The sequence below is a fragment of the Procambarus clarkii genome, chromosome 79, assembly GCF_040958095.1.
Source record: "Procambarus clarkii isolate CNS0578487 chromosome 79, FALCON_Pclarkii_2.0, whole genome shotgun sequence".
In the NCBI taxonomy this organism is placed as follows: Eukaryota; Metazoa; Arthropoda; class Malacostraca; order Decapoda; family Cambaridae; genus Procambarus; species Procambarus clarkii.
In genome coordinates this window covers 11037301-11054209 of record NC_091228.1, presented here as the reverse complement: position 1 = coordinate 11054209, position 16909 = coordinate 11037301, and the positions used below count along the sequence as shown (strand labels likewise).

Below are 16909 nucleotides of genomic sequence, written 5' to 3'. Positions count from 1 at the left end.
TCTCTGGCTGGTTCAATGAACGCTGTACCTTGCCATACCGCAAGTACACATCCGCCTTCGCTCCAGACTCTTTGGTATCCTTGGGTACCTGCACACGAGACTTCTCTCCATGCTCAGTTGCCTCTGCCATCGTAACCTCATGTTCCTTATTGGGAGAAGAATCAGGAGACTCTGCTAGGATGCTGTCAATCTGTAGGTGAGAGGAAGGATTAAACATTTTATCTGATTCCGGGTCTGACTGTACCTGGACATTACCACTGCCTGCCGTTACCTCAGACCTTGCTGTTCCGGCCGACTCGTCCACAATCTTGGGATGATTGGTGCTCCAATCTGTCACCAAGTCGTTGGCTAGTATCACGTCAATCCCAGCTATAGGTAGGGTATCGACTACTGCCAACGCACATGTGCCGCTGAAGTAAGGCGAGACGAGATGTATCGGCACTAAAGGGGCGATGTACTGCGTCCTCGGAAACCCAACCAGGATAACCTCTTGTCTCCCATCCACACTCACTCCCTCGGGTAACGAGTTTCTCACGATCAGGGACTGGGCTGCTCCACTATCTCTGAGCACTACTACCGATCTACCAGTATGATCACTCGTTACATACCCGCCTGAAGTGTGTGGGGAAAACAATCTTGGTTCTCCCTGCGTAGTCGTAGACTGGCTTCCTGCTGGTAGTGTCACACAGTTCATCAACATCACCTCCCTACGAGCGCCGTTACCTCTTCTGCCTCGGCACATAGCAGCTACATGCCCTTTCTGCTCACAAGTCCAACACACCATATTCCTCCTCGGACTGTTAAGACTAGTCCTTCGAGGGCTACTTGGGGGCGTCTTCTCAGCGCTTCGTGGGACGGGTCTCTCTTCTTCCTGACTAGGCTTGTCAAACCGGCGTGGGTAATTCCTCGGGACGTACTTAGCAGAAGGCCTATGCGTCAGGATGTATTCCTCAGCCATGGTGGCTGCCGCACTCAAGGTCTCTACCTGCTGCTCTTCTAAGTATGTCTTGAGGTCTCCAGACAAACAATCCTTGAAGTCCTCTAACAGTATGAGCTGCTCGAGGTCTTCTTTGGTCTCCACCTTCCGAGAGGCACACCATTCCTGGAAAAGCCGCTCCTTGATTGTGGCGAATTCGGTGAAAGTGTGCTCTGAGGTCTTCTTCAGGTTTCTAAACTTTTGCCTGTACGCCTCAGGTACCAATTGGTACGCCATGAGCACGACCTTCTTCACCTTGTCATAATCGCCGGAGTCGTCAAGGGACAACGTGGAGTAGGCGATTTGGGCCTTCCCAGTCAAGACTGACTGTATCATGATGGCCCAATTCTCCAAAGAGGCAGCGACTTTCTCGAAGGCCGCAAAGAACTTTGACACTTCCTTCTCATTGAATTTTGGGACCATTTTGATGTTCCTTACCGGATCGAAAACACGTTTCCATTCTTAGCCTCCCACCACCTAACTGCAATACTTCTAGTTCATGTTGTCTCTGTCTTTCTTTTTCTTCTGTCTCTCGCTGTTTCTTTTCCCTTTCTCGCTCTTCTCTTCTTTCTTCTCGTTCTAATTCTAAACGCCTTATCTCTAATTCTTTATCTTGTCTCTCTCTTTCCATTTCTAATTTCTTCCATTCTATCTCGCGATTTATTTCCAAGGCACGCATTTTGACTGTTAGCAAGCTAATATTCAGCTCACCTGCATCGCTGTCAATGTCGCTGCCTTTATCTTCCTTTTCAGTGGAAGCTATTTCTTCACTTTTTGTACCTTGTGCCTCGCCTTCCTGTTTTTCCTCGGCCTTCAAATGCCGGTGAACCTTGGACAAGATCTCCACACGGGAATCACTGGCACGGATCTTGATCTCCAGGTAGGCACTCACCAGTACGAGTTCCTGTTTGCCCAGATATTTCAATCTGGCAAGACAGTCCTCCCTGTTCAGAAAAGCCTGAACATCGTCCAGATCGTCTATGGTCGCTTTTTCCACCATCGTCACTTGGTACACTAGCACTTAACACACCGCTTCACTTTAGCACTTGGCGCACCGAGTACGCCAAGTGCTAAAGTGCCTACGCCTACGTCAATATTGCACTTAGCCACTCCGAGCACCGCACAGGACGTTTAACGTCCTAAGTCCTCACCACCCCTGTCAAACATACTTGACAAGGGGTCGGATCCCGCTGGGGATGCCAATTATGTTACGGCCCTCTCGGGTTGCAACCGGGTTCTTTCTCTGATGTTGTTAGAGGTAGGGTATCCGGCCCCAAGCTAGTAGTGGCTTTCAAGGGATGTTATCCGTAACGCAAGTAAATTAAAGGGGAAGGGAGACAAAGACAAAAACTTAATAATATAATTATTACCGTCACCATAAATAATATATAAAAGGTTACACAGGGGAGGGGTATAAACACTATTGTACAACGTAGTCTTCTTCTGAAGACTCTGGACGTTCACGGTGCTCAACAATGCTAAGCTCTTGGTCCTCTTGTGGCCTCACTATGAATCTTTCGATCCTCTTGAGTCTACCCTGGCCACAGGTCAGCCAAATCACAGTTCCACTGGGGGCACCGTCGTGGAGGCCATCAACCACAAATCCAGCTTGGCGCTGGCAGGTTGCAATCCGCAACGCTGGTTAGGCCACTCCACGACCGATACTAGGGTAGCGAGCCCTAGTCAGGAGCCTCGTGTGATCCCACAGATCACTCTCCTCACCACAACACCCCAGTGGTTAAGCGTCTCCACCAGTCAGTCCCGGGTACAACAATCCCTCAGCTGCCACGTCACAGGCCGGCTAACACCTCAGTGTTCATCCGGGGGGTGACTCACAGCTGCTGCAGCAAATACTAGGAGACAAGACGGCTGCCTTGGATAGACTGATCCCACTTCCATTACAGCAGTCCCAGGTCGACTCTGTAATCAGACACGTCATCAGTACCGGTTACACTCTAGGGCATTTCACTTACCGGCTTAGACACAAACGCCCACCTATCCACTCCATAGATGGCGTTGCTGTCTAAGCGCCACCTCACCAGAGGTCAGCAGCGGCTGTGTTATGAGCTGATCAGGACGGGAAACTAGCCCTTGTGGCTGGTATTTCTCGTCCTCACTAGATGGCGCCGTCCATTTGGAGGGGGTTTCGGGAGCTGACCCACAGATGGCGCGGTCGTCACTGCTCTGTGCTCGGACGCTGGTCTCGGGTCCGTAACACAGCTGAATGATAAAATAAATATTGATAATTTTGACATTGGGAAGAGAGGCCGTTGATGAAGAGAAGTGAACATTACCTTCCTCACACGGTCTCGTCTCTAGTGTCAAGTCGCTGAAGACGAACAAACCAGAGTTCTGAAAAACAAATTAAAGAATTAATACATGTTTTACAATGGCAGAAAGGCATCACAAATAACGGAGACTATAAGAACTATATTTATTACAAAACTTACCAAGAACATCAATACCAATAATAATTCAAACGATAATGTCAAGAAACTTCACTAACTGCTAGAAAGTTAAGCTGTATAATATATCTGGCATTGTCTCCAGTTGTTTTAATACGAATCAATGCTACTATTAGTACGTCCTTCACACGATGATAACTGAATATTAGGCAAGACTCGAGGTCAGCAAAGACCCAAGCAAGAGCTTCCAGGAGGTCAGCAAAGACCCAAGCAAGAGCTTCCAGGAGGTCAGCAAAGACCCAAGCAAAAGCTTCCAGGAGGTCAGCAAAGACCCAAGCAAGAGCTTCCAGGAGGTCAGCAAAGTCCCAAACAAGAGCTTCCAGGGGGTCAGCAAAGACCCAAACAAGAGCTTCCAGGAGGTCAGCAAAGACCCAAGCAAGAGCTTCCATGAGGTCAGCAAAGACCCAAGCAAGAGCTTTCAGGAGGTCAGCAAAGACCCAAGCAAGAGCTTCCAGGAGGTCAGCAAAAGACCCAAGCAAGAGCTTCCAGGAGGTCAGCAAAAACCCAAGCAAGAGCTTCCCGGAGGTCAGCAAAGACCCAAGCAAGAGCTTCCAGGAGGTCAGCAAAGACCAAAGCAAGAGCTTCCGGGAGGTCGATGATGACCCAAGCAAGAGCTTCCAGGAGGTCTGTGATAAACCAAGCAAGAGCTTCCAGGAGGTCAGTGATGAACCAAGGAAGAGCTTCCAGGAGGTCAGCGATGAACCAAGCAAGAGCTTCCAGGAGGTAAGCGATGAACCAAGCAAGAGCTTCCAGGAGGTAAGCGATGAACCAAGCAAGAGCTTCCAGGAGGTAAGCGATGAACCAAGCAAGAGCTTCCAGGAAAAATGTACAATACCGTTCCAGCACTCGCCACCTGAAGATGTGAACATACACGAGACCACTCTCAAGGAAGTCATTGTAGCTGCAGCAAAGCAATTCCAGTCATCATCCCAGATAATACAAAACGAAAGAAATATTAGTTCTACAGTTAAGAAGTTAAAGAGGAAGAGCTGAGTCAACATCTTTAGAAAGCCTCTGAAAGAAAGAAGAACTCTGCTAAGAGCAGTGATATCTGAAGCAAGATAGTTTCTAAAGAGATGAAAGAACCAAGATAGTTTGAGTGGTGTCAAATTCTAAATGAACATAATAGTCTTGGAGAGACATTAGGCCAGATTAAAGCCATATCAGTGTGACCATTCCGACCACAGACATATATTCAACCATTACAAGAGGCTGAGACACTTCCTCTCCAATTTCCAGAGAGAGCAGCTTAAACATCAGCGTACTGCAACGGTCAGAACAAGTAAATCATGAGAGGTTGACAGCCAATCATGAGAACATAGCTACATTCAACGAATGAGGCACTCCCTTCACCAAACAAGAAGGTTCTCCCGCTGGAGAATAAGCCATATTGGACGCTATAGATGCATCTGGGGTAAACTACCGACCTCTTAGAAGAAAGCAGACATAATTCCGTTTCCTAAGCCAAAAGAACCTGGCAATTATAGACCCATTATCATCATGTTGCAGGACTGAAGGTCTTAAATAGGCTTCTGTGGAAAACTGGAGGTCTGCATTAGTACATATTTGACTTCACTAGAGCAGTAGGTACTGCCAACGGCATAGCAACATTACTAGGAACAGTTAACTCAGGTTCTGCTATAATAATCTCCGTATATTTAGTGAAAGGATTCGAACTTGCAAGTCCGTAATCAATTTTAAAGATGTTAAAAAAAAAGTGTCGGAGGAAAACTGCCTTGATTCAAAATTTCCTGAAAGGTATGCCAGAGTAAACCTGCAAGGCCAAGTGTCAGGTTACCAGTTGCATGAGAATGGGACTCCACAAGGAGGAGTTACAGACTCAGTGCTAGTCATTAACATCCTTATGAAAAACCTCGCTTCCCTGACATTTCCAGAAAGGGTTAAATTCCTAAGCTATGCTGATGTATCATTAGTCGTCACAGGTCCTTCTCTTTTGAATAAAGTCCAAATGACGCTAGATAAAGTAACATTTGAATGCTGCATTTTTGGGCAAAAAATATCTGCACATAAATCTAAAGCAATGAGACTGGGTGGCAATAATCAGGAGTCACCTAGGCATTCAAGACATTAATCTTAAGGGGTTACACAATATCAATATCTCGGAGAATAAATTGGTTCTAAAAACCATTCAACAAGCAAATTTAATGTCTGAAGGAGAAACCAAAATCACGACTGAATATAATGAAAATAATCACAGGGCCCCATCCAGGAGCGAGACACAGAGTGTTAATAATGTTTAACATACACACCGTTCATTCCATAGTTGATTATGCAGCGCTCGCCTTACTCACCCTTTCTCCTGGGCAGTGGGCAATGGTTGAGGGTATTCAAATTGATGCAATGCGAGTCATAACAGGGACTCCCAGATGGACTAAAATACAGAACCTAAGACTAGAAACTAAACTAACATGGGTTGAAATAATGGTAAAAGGGCCTGCTGCCTGCATGCTGACCTAGATATTGACTAGACTAATAATCAGTTCACTCAAATATATAATCACTATAGAAGTTACTTTGGATAAAAGAGCTTTAAAAAAAAAACAGGTGGACTCTCCATGCAATACATTCAAAATTATAAATAGAATTAGAAAGGGATAGCACGAAATACACGCAGACCTCGTCTTGCAGCCCCATGGGAATCACTGGCACCAAACAAAGATTATGACTCTTTAAGTAAATAAAGAACTAGACTAATCCTCATCGTCTATGCATCATTGCACAGATGAATATAGAATCAAACTTGGCATCTGAAAGCATCATTTACTTCACAGATGGATCAGTAGACCAGCAGGGACAAGAAACCGGAGCTGCAGTTAAGGCAGGAAAGTTTGTAGTTAGATGGAAACTCTCAAACGGGTGTTCAACTTCTCAAACAGAGATGCTAGCCATTCAAAAGGCTTTGGAACATGCTCTTGCTGAGCACCAACAACATGTTATCATACACACAGATTCGAGAACTGTCATTGAAATCTTGCAACAAGAACACATACATGACAACATCCATCTGATCACAAATGTCATATCATTAATACAAACACCCATACGTCAAGACCGTCGGATACACCAGAGACCCGCTAGAGAGAAATGGTCAACTCGACCACACCTGAGACCCAACAGAGAGAACTGGTCAACTCGACCACACTAGAGACCCACCAGAGAGAACTGGTCAACTCGACCACACCAGAGACCCACCAGAGAGAACTGGTCAACTCGACCATACCAGAGAAAACGGGTCCACTCAACCACACCAGAGAAAACTGGTCAACTCGACCATACCAGAGACCCACCAGTGAAAACTCGTCAACTCGACCACAACAGAGACCAACCAAGTCGCCATTACAGAACAGGACGGCAGGTAACACCTAACCTAAAACTCCTGACCTAAAACTTCTGAAATGCGAAAAGGTTAATTAAAGTTGACCACATTCCGCCAGGCCGCCGGCAGACAACTTGGCAGGTACGTACATCATGGGTCCAGGAGCTGGCAAACATATTGTCATTAAACGGGATTTAATGAGGTACCTGAGGGAGATAGAGAATGAACTACCACTATACGACCTATCCCAGTCAATCCTCCTGTTTCCGTTGTATAGTAACGATAGCGACCATAGTACATATACCGACGTACACCGCAGTTAGGAAGTAGAAATCGGTACTTTTGAATTAGAAAAACCGGAAAAAATTTCCGATTTTTGTTGTAAAGACAAACTCACGTAACCTAACCTCCCTAGGCCTAACTCACGTTGTATGAGGTCTAATATAGTGCATAAGGAAGCTTTACTAGCAATATATAGTTTGTTTTTTACCTTCATTTTTCGGACTATAATGCGAATGGTATTTTTATTTACTATTTACTTTACCATTATACAGTGTAATGAATAGTACCATATTCTACTCGCTAATTGCCTAGTATGTCAAGTTTTATTCTATTGTGCTCATGGTTACAAAAGGTGCTATCTGAACAAGAGAATGGGTTACCTAGCCCTAGCAACCTCTAAGGCGTGTTGCTAGGGGGATGAGAGCAGTGTGAGACACACTGACAGTGGGAGACTCACACTGATAGTGTGAAACACACTTATAGTGTGACACACACTGACAGTGGGAGACTCACACTGATAGTGTGTGACACACTTATAGTGTTGGACACACTGATAGTGTGAGACTCACACTGACAATGTGAGACTCACACTGATAGTGTGAAACACACTTATAGTGTAAGACACACTGATAGTGTGTCACTGATAGTGTGAGGCACACTTATAGTGTGAGACTCACTGATAGTGTGAGACTTACTAATAGTGTGAGACACAGTGACAGTGTGAGACTCACTGATAGTGTGAGACACACTGATAGTGTGACACACACTGATAGTGTGACACACACTGATAGTGTGAGACTCACTGATAGTATGAGACACACTGATAGAGTGAGACTCACACTGATAGTGAGACTCACACTGATAGTGTGAGACTCACACTGACAGTGTGTCACTGATAGTGTGAGACACACTGCTAGTGTGAGACTCACTGATAGTGTGAGACACACTGATAGTGTAAGACACACTGATAGTGTGTCACTGATAGTGTGAGACACACTGATAGTGTGAGACTCACTGATAGTGTGAGACACACTGATAGTGTAAGGCACACTGATAGTGTGACACACACTGATAGTGTGACACACACTGATAGTGTGACACACACTGATAGTGTGACACACACTGATAGTGTGACACACACTGATAGTGTGACACACACTGATAGTGTGACACACACTGATAGTGTGAGACACACACTGATAGTGTGAGACACACACTGATAGTGTAAGACACACACTGATAGTGTGAGACACACACTGATAGTGTGAGACACACACTGATAGTGTGAGACACACTGATAGTGTGAGACACACACTGATAGTGTGAGACACACTGATAGTGTGAAACACACACTGATAGTGAGACACACACTGATAGTGAGACACACACTGATAGTGTGGTAACTCACAATAAATGACAATAATAACTCACGTCAAACATGTGGAGAGCGTCGACGTATTCACTATAGTAGTGATATCTTTCTGGGTCTATTGTTGCAAATTCTGTAGAGTTAAAAAATTTAATGAATTGATAGTGAAATTTATAAAATATATAAATTTTATTGTACATCATATGAGCATCATATGATGTACAATATATTAAAAATATTGTACATCATATAAGCAAATGAGAGCTCTGGTCCATGATAACTAACTCCACCCAGCACCAAGTGAGTCAACTGAGAGCTCTGGTCTATAATAACTAACTCCACCCAGCACCTAGTGAGTCAACTGAGAGCTCTGGTCCATGATAACTAACTCCACCCAGCACCTAGTGAGTCAACTGAGAGCTCTGGTCCATGATAACTAACTCCACCCAGCACCTAGTGAGTCAACTGAGAGCTCTAGTCCATGATAACTAACTCCACCCAGCACCTAGTGAGTCAACTGAGAGCTCTGGTCCATGACAACTAACTCCACCCAGCACCTAGTGAGTCAACTGAGAGCTCTGGTCCATGATAACTAACTCCACCCAGTACCTAGTGAGTCAACTGAGAGCTCTGGTCCATGATAACTAACTCCACCCAGCACCTAGTGAGTCAACTGAGAGTTCTGGCCCATGATAACTAACTCCACCCAGCACCTTGTGAGTCAACTGAGAGCTCTGGTCCATGATAACTAACTCCACCCAGCACCTAGTGAGTCATCTGAGAGCTCTGGTCCATGATAACTAACTCCACCCAGCACCTAGTGAGTCAACTGAGAGCTCTGGACCATGATAACTAACTCCACCCAGCACCTAGTGAGTCAACTGAGAGCTCTGGTCCATGGTAACTTTTTTTTTTTTTTTTTTTTTTTGAGATATATACAAGAGTTGTTACATTTTTGTACAGCCACTAGTACGCGTAGCGTTTCGGGCAAGTCCTTAATCCTATGGTCCCTGGAATACGATCCCCTGCCGCGAAGAATCGTGTTTTCATCCAAGTACACATTTTACTGTTGCGTTAAACAGAGGCTACAGTTAAGGAATTGCGCCCAGTAAATCCTCCCCGGCCAGGATACGAACCCATGACATAGCGCTCGCGGAACGCCAGGCGAGTGTCTTACCACTACACAACGGAGACTGTAAACTCTGTAAACTAACTCCACCCAGCACTTAGTGAGTCAAGTGAGAGCTCTGGTCCATGATAACTAACTCCACCCAGCACCTAGTGAGTCAACTGAGAACTCTGTTCCATGATAACTAACTCTACCCAGCACCTAGTGAGTCAAGTGAGAGCTCTGGTCCATGATAACTAACTCCACCCAGCACCTAGTGAGTCAACTGAGAGCTCTGGTCCATGATAACTAACTCCACCCAGTACCTAGTGAGTCAACTGAGAGCTCTGGTCCATGATAACTAACTCCACCCAGCACCTAATGAGTCAACAATTATGTATAGGACTGCACCTTATAATATATTTGGAACAAATTATTTAACAGCTTTAACGTGAGCAAAAGTTAGGAAGATTTATTTGCCAAAAAATGCAGATAACGGATCAACGTTAATCATGTATAACTCTCCTCACCTTCATGTATAACTCTCCACACCTTCATGTATAACTCTCCTCACCTTCATGTATAACTCTCCTCACCTTCATGTATAACTCTCCACACCTTCATGTATAACTCTCCACACCTTCATGTATAACTCTCCTCACCTTCATGTATAACTCTCCACACCTTCATGTATAACTCTCCTCACTTTCATGTATAACTCTCCTCACCTTCATGTATAACTCTCCTCACCTTCATGTATAACTCTCCACACCTTCATGTATAACTCTCCTCACCTTCATGTATAACTCTCCTCACCTTCATGTATAACTCTCCACACCTTCATGTATAACTCTCCACACCTTCATGAATAACTCTCCACACCTTCATGTATAACTCTCCACACCTTCATGTATAACTCTCCACACCTTCATGTATAACTCTCCACACCTTCATGTATAACTCTCCTCACCTTCATGTATAACTCTCCTCACCTTCATGTATAACTCTCCACACCTTCATGTATAACTCTCCTCACCTTCATGTAAAACTCTCCTCACCTTCATGTATAACTCTCCTCACCTTCATGTATAACTCTCCACACCTTCATGTATAACTCTCCTCACCTTCATGTATAACTCTCCTCACCTTCATGTATAACTCTCCACACCTTCATGTATAACTCTCCACACCTTCATGTATAACTCTCCACACCTTCATGTATAACTCTCCACACCTTCATGTATAACTCTCCTCACCTTCATGTATAACTCACCACACCTTCATGTATAACTCTACACACCTTCATGTATAACTCTCCACACCTTCATGTATAACTCACCACACCTTCATGTATAACTCTACACACCTTCATGTATAACTCTACACACCTTCATGTATAACTCTCCTCACCTTCATGTATAACTCTCCTCACCTTCATGTATAACTCTCCACACCTTCATGTATAACTCTCCTCACCTTCATGTATAACTCTCCACATCTTCATGTATAACTCACCACACCTTCATGTATAACTCTACACACCTTCATGTATAACTCTCCACACCTTCATGTATAACTCTCCTCACCTTCATGTATAACTCTCCACACCTTCATGTATAACTCAACACACCTTCATGTATAACTCTACACACCTTCATGTATAACTCTCCACACCTTCATGTATAACTCTCCACACCTTCATGTATAACTCACCACACCTTCATGTATAACTCTCCACACCTTCATGTATAACTCTCCACACCTTCATGTATAACTCTCCACACCTTCAGGTATAACTCTCCACACCTTCATGTGTAACTCTCCACACCTTGATGTATAACTCTCCACACCTTCATGTATAACTCTCCTCACCTTCATGTATAACTCACCACACCTTCATGTATAACTCTACACACCTTCAAGTATAACTCTACACACCTTCATGTATAACTCTACACACCTTCATGTATAACTCTACACACCTTCATGTATATCTCACCACACCTTCAAGTATAACTCTCCACACCTTCATGTATAACCCTCCACACCTTCATGTAAACTCACCACACCTTCATGTATAACTCTCCACACCTTCATGTATAACTCACCACACCTTCATGTATAACTCACCACACCTTCATGTATAACTCTCCACACCTTCATGTATAACTCTCCACACCTTCATGTATAACTCTCCACACCTACATGTATAACTCTCCACACTTTCATGTATTACTCTCCACACCTTCATGTATAATTCTCCACACCTTCTTGTAATACTCTCCACATCTTCATGTATCACTCTCCACACCTTCATGTATTACTCTCCACACCTTCATGTATAACTCTCCACACCTTCATGTATAACTCTCCACACCTTCATGTATAACTCTCCACACCTTCATGTATAACTCACCACACCTTCATGTATAACTCTCCTCACCTTCATGTATAACTCTCCACACCTTCATGTATAACTCTCCACACCTTCATGAATAACTCTCCACACCTTCATGTATAACTCTCCACACCTTCATGTATAACTCTCCACACCTTCATGTATAACTCTCCACACCTTCATGTATAACTCTCCTCACCTTCATGTATAACTCTCCTCACCTTCATGTATAACTCTCCACACCTTCATGTATTACTCTCCTCACCTTCATGTAAAACTCTCCTCACCTTCATGTATAACTCTCCTCACCTTCATGTATAACTCTCCACACCTTCATGTATAACTCTCCTCACCTTCATGTATAACTCTCCTCACCTTCATGTATAACTCTCCACACCTTCATGTATAACTCTCCACACCTTCATGTATAACTCTCCACACCTTCATGTATAACTCTCCACACCTTCATGTATAACTCTCCTCACCTTCATGTATAACTCACCACACCTTCATGTATAACTCTACACACCTTCATGTATAACTCTCCACACCTTCATGTATAACTCACCACACCTTCATGTTTAACTCTACACACCTTCATGTATAACTCTACACACCTTCATGTATAACTCTCCTCACCTTCATGTATAACTCTCCTCACCTTCATGTATAACTCTCCACACCTTCATGTATAACTCTCCTCACCTTCATGTATAACTCTCCACATCTTCATGTATAACTCACCACACCTTCATGTATAACTCTACACACCTTCATGTATAACTCTCCACACCTTCATGTATAACTCTCCTCACCTTCATGTATAACTCTCCACACCTTCATGTATAACTCAACACACCTTCATGTATAACTCTACACACCTTCATGTATAACTCTCCACACCTTCATGTATAACTCTCCACACCTTCATGTATAACTCACCACACCTTCATGTATAACTCTCCACACCTTCATGTATAACTCTCCACACCTTCATGTATAACTCTCCACACCTTCAGGTATAACTCTCCACACCTTCATGTATAACTCTCCACACCTTGATGTATAACTCTCCACACCTTCATGTATAACTCTCCTCACCTTCATGTATAACTCACCACACCTTCATGTATAACTCTACACACCTTCAAGTATAACTCTACACACCTTCATGTATAACTCTACACACCTTCATGTATAACTCTACACACCTTCATGTATATCTCACCACACCTTCAAGTATAACTCTCCACACCTTCATGTATAACCCTCCACACCTTCATGTAAACTCACCACACCTTCATGTATAACTCTCCACACCTTCATGTATAACTCACCACACCTTCATGTATAACTCACCACACCTTCATGTATAACTCTCCACACCTTCATGTATAACTCTCCACACCTTCATGTATAACTCTCCACACCTACATGTATAACTCTCCACACTTTCATGTATTACTCTCCACACCTTCATGTATAATTCTCCACACCTTCTTGTAATACTCTCCACATCTTCATGTATCACTCTCCACACCTTCATGTATTACTCTCCACACCTTCATGTATAACTCTCCACACCTTCATGTATAACTCTCCACACCTTCATGTATAACTCTCCACATCTTCATGTATCACTCTCAACACCTTCATGTATAACTCTCCTCACCTTCATGTATAACTCTCCACACCTTCATGTATAACTCTCCACACCTTCATGTAAAACTCTCCACACCTACATGTATAACTTTCCACACCTACTTTTATTACTCTCCACATCTTCATGTATAACTCTTCACACCTTCATACATAACTCACCACACCTTCATGTATAACTCTCCACACCTTCATGTATTACTCTCCACATCTTCATATATCACTCTCCACACCTTCATGTATTACTCTCCACACCTTCATGTATAACTCTCCACACCTTCATGTATAACTCTCCACATCTTCATATATCACTCTCCACACCTTCATGTATTACTCTCCACACCTTCATGTATAACTCTCCACACCTTCATGTATAACTCTCCACACCTTCATGTATTACTCTCCACATCTTCATGTATCACTCACCACACCTTCATGTATAACTCTCCACACCTTCATGTATAACTCTCCACACCTTCATGTATAACTCTCCACACCTTCATGTATAACTCTCCTCACCTTCATGTATAACTCACCACACCTTCATGTATAACTCTACACACCTTCATGTATAACTCTACACACCTTCATGAATTACTCTCCACACCTTCATGTATAACTCTCCACATCTTCATGTATTACTCTCCACATCTTCATGTATCACTCTCCACACCTTCATGCATTACTCTCCACACCTACATGTATAACTTTCCACACCTACATGTATTACTCTCCACATCTTCATGTATAACTCTTCACACCTTCATATATAACTCACCACACCTTCATGTATAACTCTCCACACCTTCATGTATTACTCTCCACATCTTCATGTATCACTCTCCACACCTTCATGTATAACTCTCCACACCTTCATGTATAACTCTCCACACCTTCATGTAAAACTCTCCACACCTTCATGTAAAACTCTCCACACCTTCATGTATAACTCTCCTCACCTTCATGTATAACTCACCACACCTTCATGTATAACTCTACACACCTTCATATATAACTCACCACACCTTCATGTATAACTCTCCACACCTTCATGTATAACTCTCCACATCTTCATGTATTACTCTCCACATCTTCATGTATCACTCTCCACACCTTCATGCATAACTCTCCACACCTACATGTATAACTTTCCACACCTACATGTATTACTCTCCACATCTTCATGTATAACTCTTCACACCTTCATATATAACTCACCACACCTTCATGTATAACTCTCCACACCTTCATGTATTACTCTCCACATCTTCATGTATGACTCTCCACACCTTCTTGTATTACTCTCCACACCTTCATGTATAACTCTCCACACCTTCATGTATAACTCTCCACACCTTCATGTATTACTCTCCACATCTTCATGTATCACTCACCACACCTTTATGTATAACTCTACCCACCTTCATGTATAACTCTCCACACCTTCATGTATAACTCACCACACCTTCATGTATAACTCTCCACACCTTCATGTATAACTCTCCTCACCTTCATGTAAAACTCTCCACACCTTCATGTATAACTCTCCTCACCTTCATGTAAAACTCTCCTCACCTTCATGTATAACTCTCCTCACCTTCATGTATAACTCTCCACACCTTCATGTATAACTCTCCTCACCTTCATGTATAACTCTCCTCACCTTCATGTATAACTCTCCACACCTTCATGTATAACTCTCCACACCTTCATGTATAACTCTCCACACCTTCATGTATAACTCTCCACACCTTCATGTATAACTCTCCTCACCTTCATGTATAACTCACCACACCTTCATGTATAACTCTACACACCTTCATGTATAACTCTCCACACCTTCATGTATAACTCACCACACCTTCATGTATAACTCTACACACCTTCATGTATAACTCTACACACCTTCATGTATAACTCTCCTCACCTTCATGTATAACTCTCCTCACCTTCATGTATAACTCTCCACACCTTCATGTATAACTCTCCTCACCTTCATGTATAACTCTCCACATCTTCATGTATAACTCACCACACCTTCATGTATAACTCTACACACCTTCATGTATAACTCTCCACACCTTCATGTATAACTCTCCTCACCTTCATGTATAACTCTCCACACCTTCATGTATAACTCAACACACCTTCATGTATAACTCTACACACCTTCATGTATAACTCTCCACACCTTCATGTATAACTCTCCACACCTTCATGTATAACTCACCACACCTTCATGTATAACTCTCCACACCTTCATGTATAACTCTCCACACCTTCATGTATAACTCTCCACACCTTCAGGTATAACTCTCCACACCTTCATGTATAACTCTCCACACCTTGATGTATAACTCTCCACACCTTCATGTATAACTCTCCTCACCTTCATGTATAACTCACCACACCTTCATGTATAACTCTACACACCTTCAAGTATAACTCTACACACCTTCATGTATAACTCTACACGCCTTCATGTATAACTCTACACACCTTCATGTATATCTCACCACACCTTCAAGTATAACTCTCCACACCTTCATGTATAACCCTCCACACCTTCATGTAAACTCACCACACCTTCATGTATAACTCTCCACACCTTCATGTATAACTCACCACACCTTCATGTATAACTCACCACACCTTCATGTATAACTCTCCACACCTTCATGTATAACTCTCCACACCTTCATGTATAACTCTCCACACCTACATGTATAACTCTCCACACTTTCATGTATTACTCTCCACACCTTCATGTATAATTCTCCACACCTTCTTGTAATACTCTCCAGATCTTCATGTATCACTCTCCACACCTTCATGTATTACTCTCCACACCTTCATGTATAACTCTCCACACCTTCATGTATAACTCTCCACACCTTCATGTATAACTCTCCACATCTTCATGTATCACTCTCAACACCTTCATGTATAACTCTCCTCACCTTCATGTATAACTCTCCACACCTTCATGTATAACTCTCCACACCTTCATGTAAAACTCTCCACACCTACATGTATAACTTTCCACACCTACTTGTATTACTCTCCACATCTTCATGTATAACTCTTCACACCTTCATACATAACTCACCACACCTTCATGTATAACTCTCCACACCTTCATGTATTACTCTCCACATCTTCATATATCACTCTCCACACCTTCATGTATTACTCTCCACACCTTCATGTATAACTCTCCACACCTTCATGTATAACTCTCCACATCTTCATATATCACTCTCCACACCTTCATGTATTACTCTCCACACCTTCATGTATAACTCTCCACACCTT

The 16909-nt window shown here is 43.1% G+C and overlaps 1 protein-coding gene across 1 annotated transcript in view; it reads right to left on the bottom strand.

Moving 5' to 3' along the window:
• Positions 1 to 16909, bottom strand: part of LOC123748322 (alpha-2-macroglobulin-like) — a 289251-nt gene that overhangs the window by 57361 nt on the left and 214981 nt on the right. Inside the window, exons 10-11 of the mRNA XM_069314664.1 lie at positions 8492 to 8562; positions 3271 to 3328 (exon numbers count right to left, since the gene is read on the bottom strand). Of these exons, the coding sequence (XP_069170765.1) occupies positions 3271 to 3328; positions 8492 to 8562 (129 nt within the window). The remainder of the gene's footprint in view (positions 1 to 3270; positions 3329 to 8491; positions 8563 to 16909) is intronic.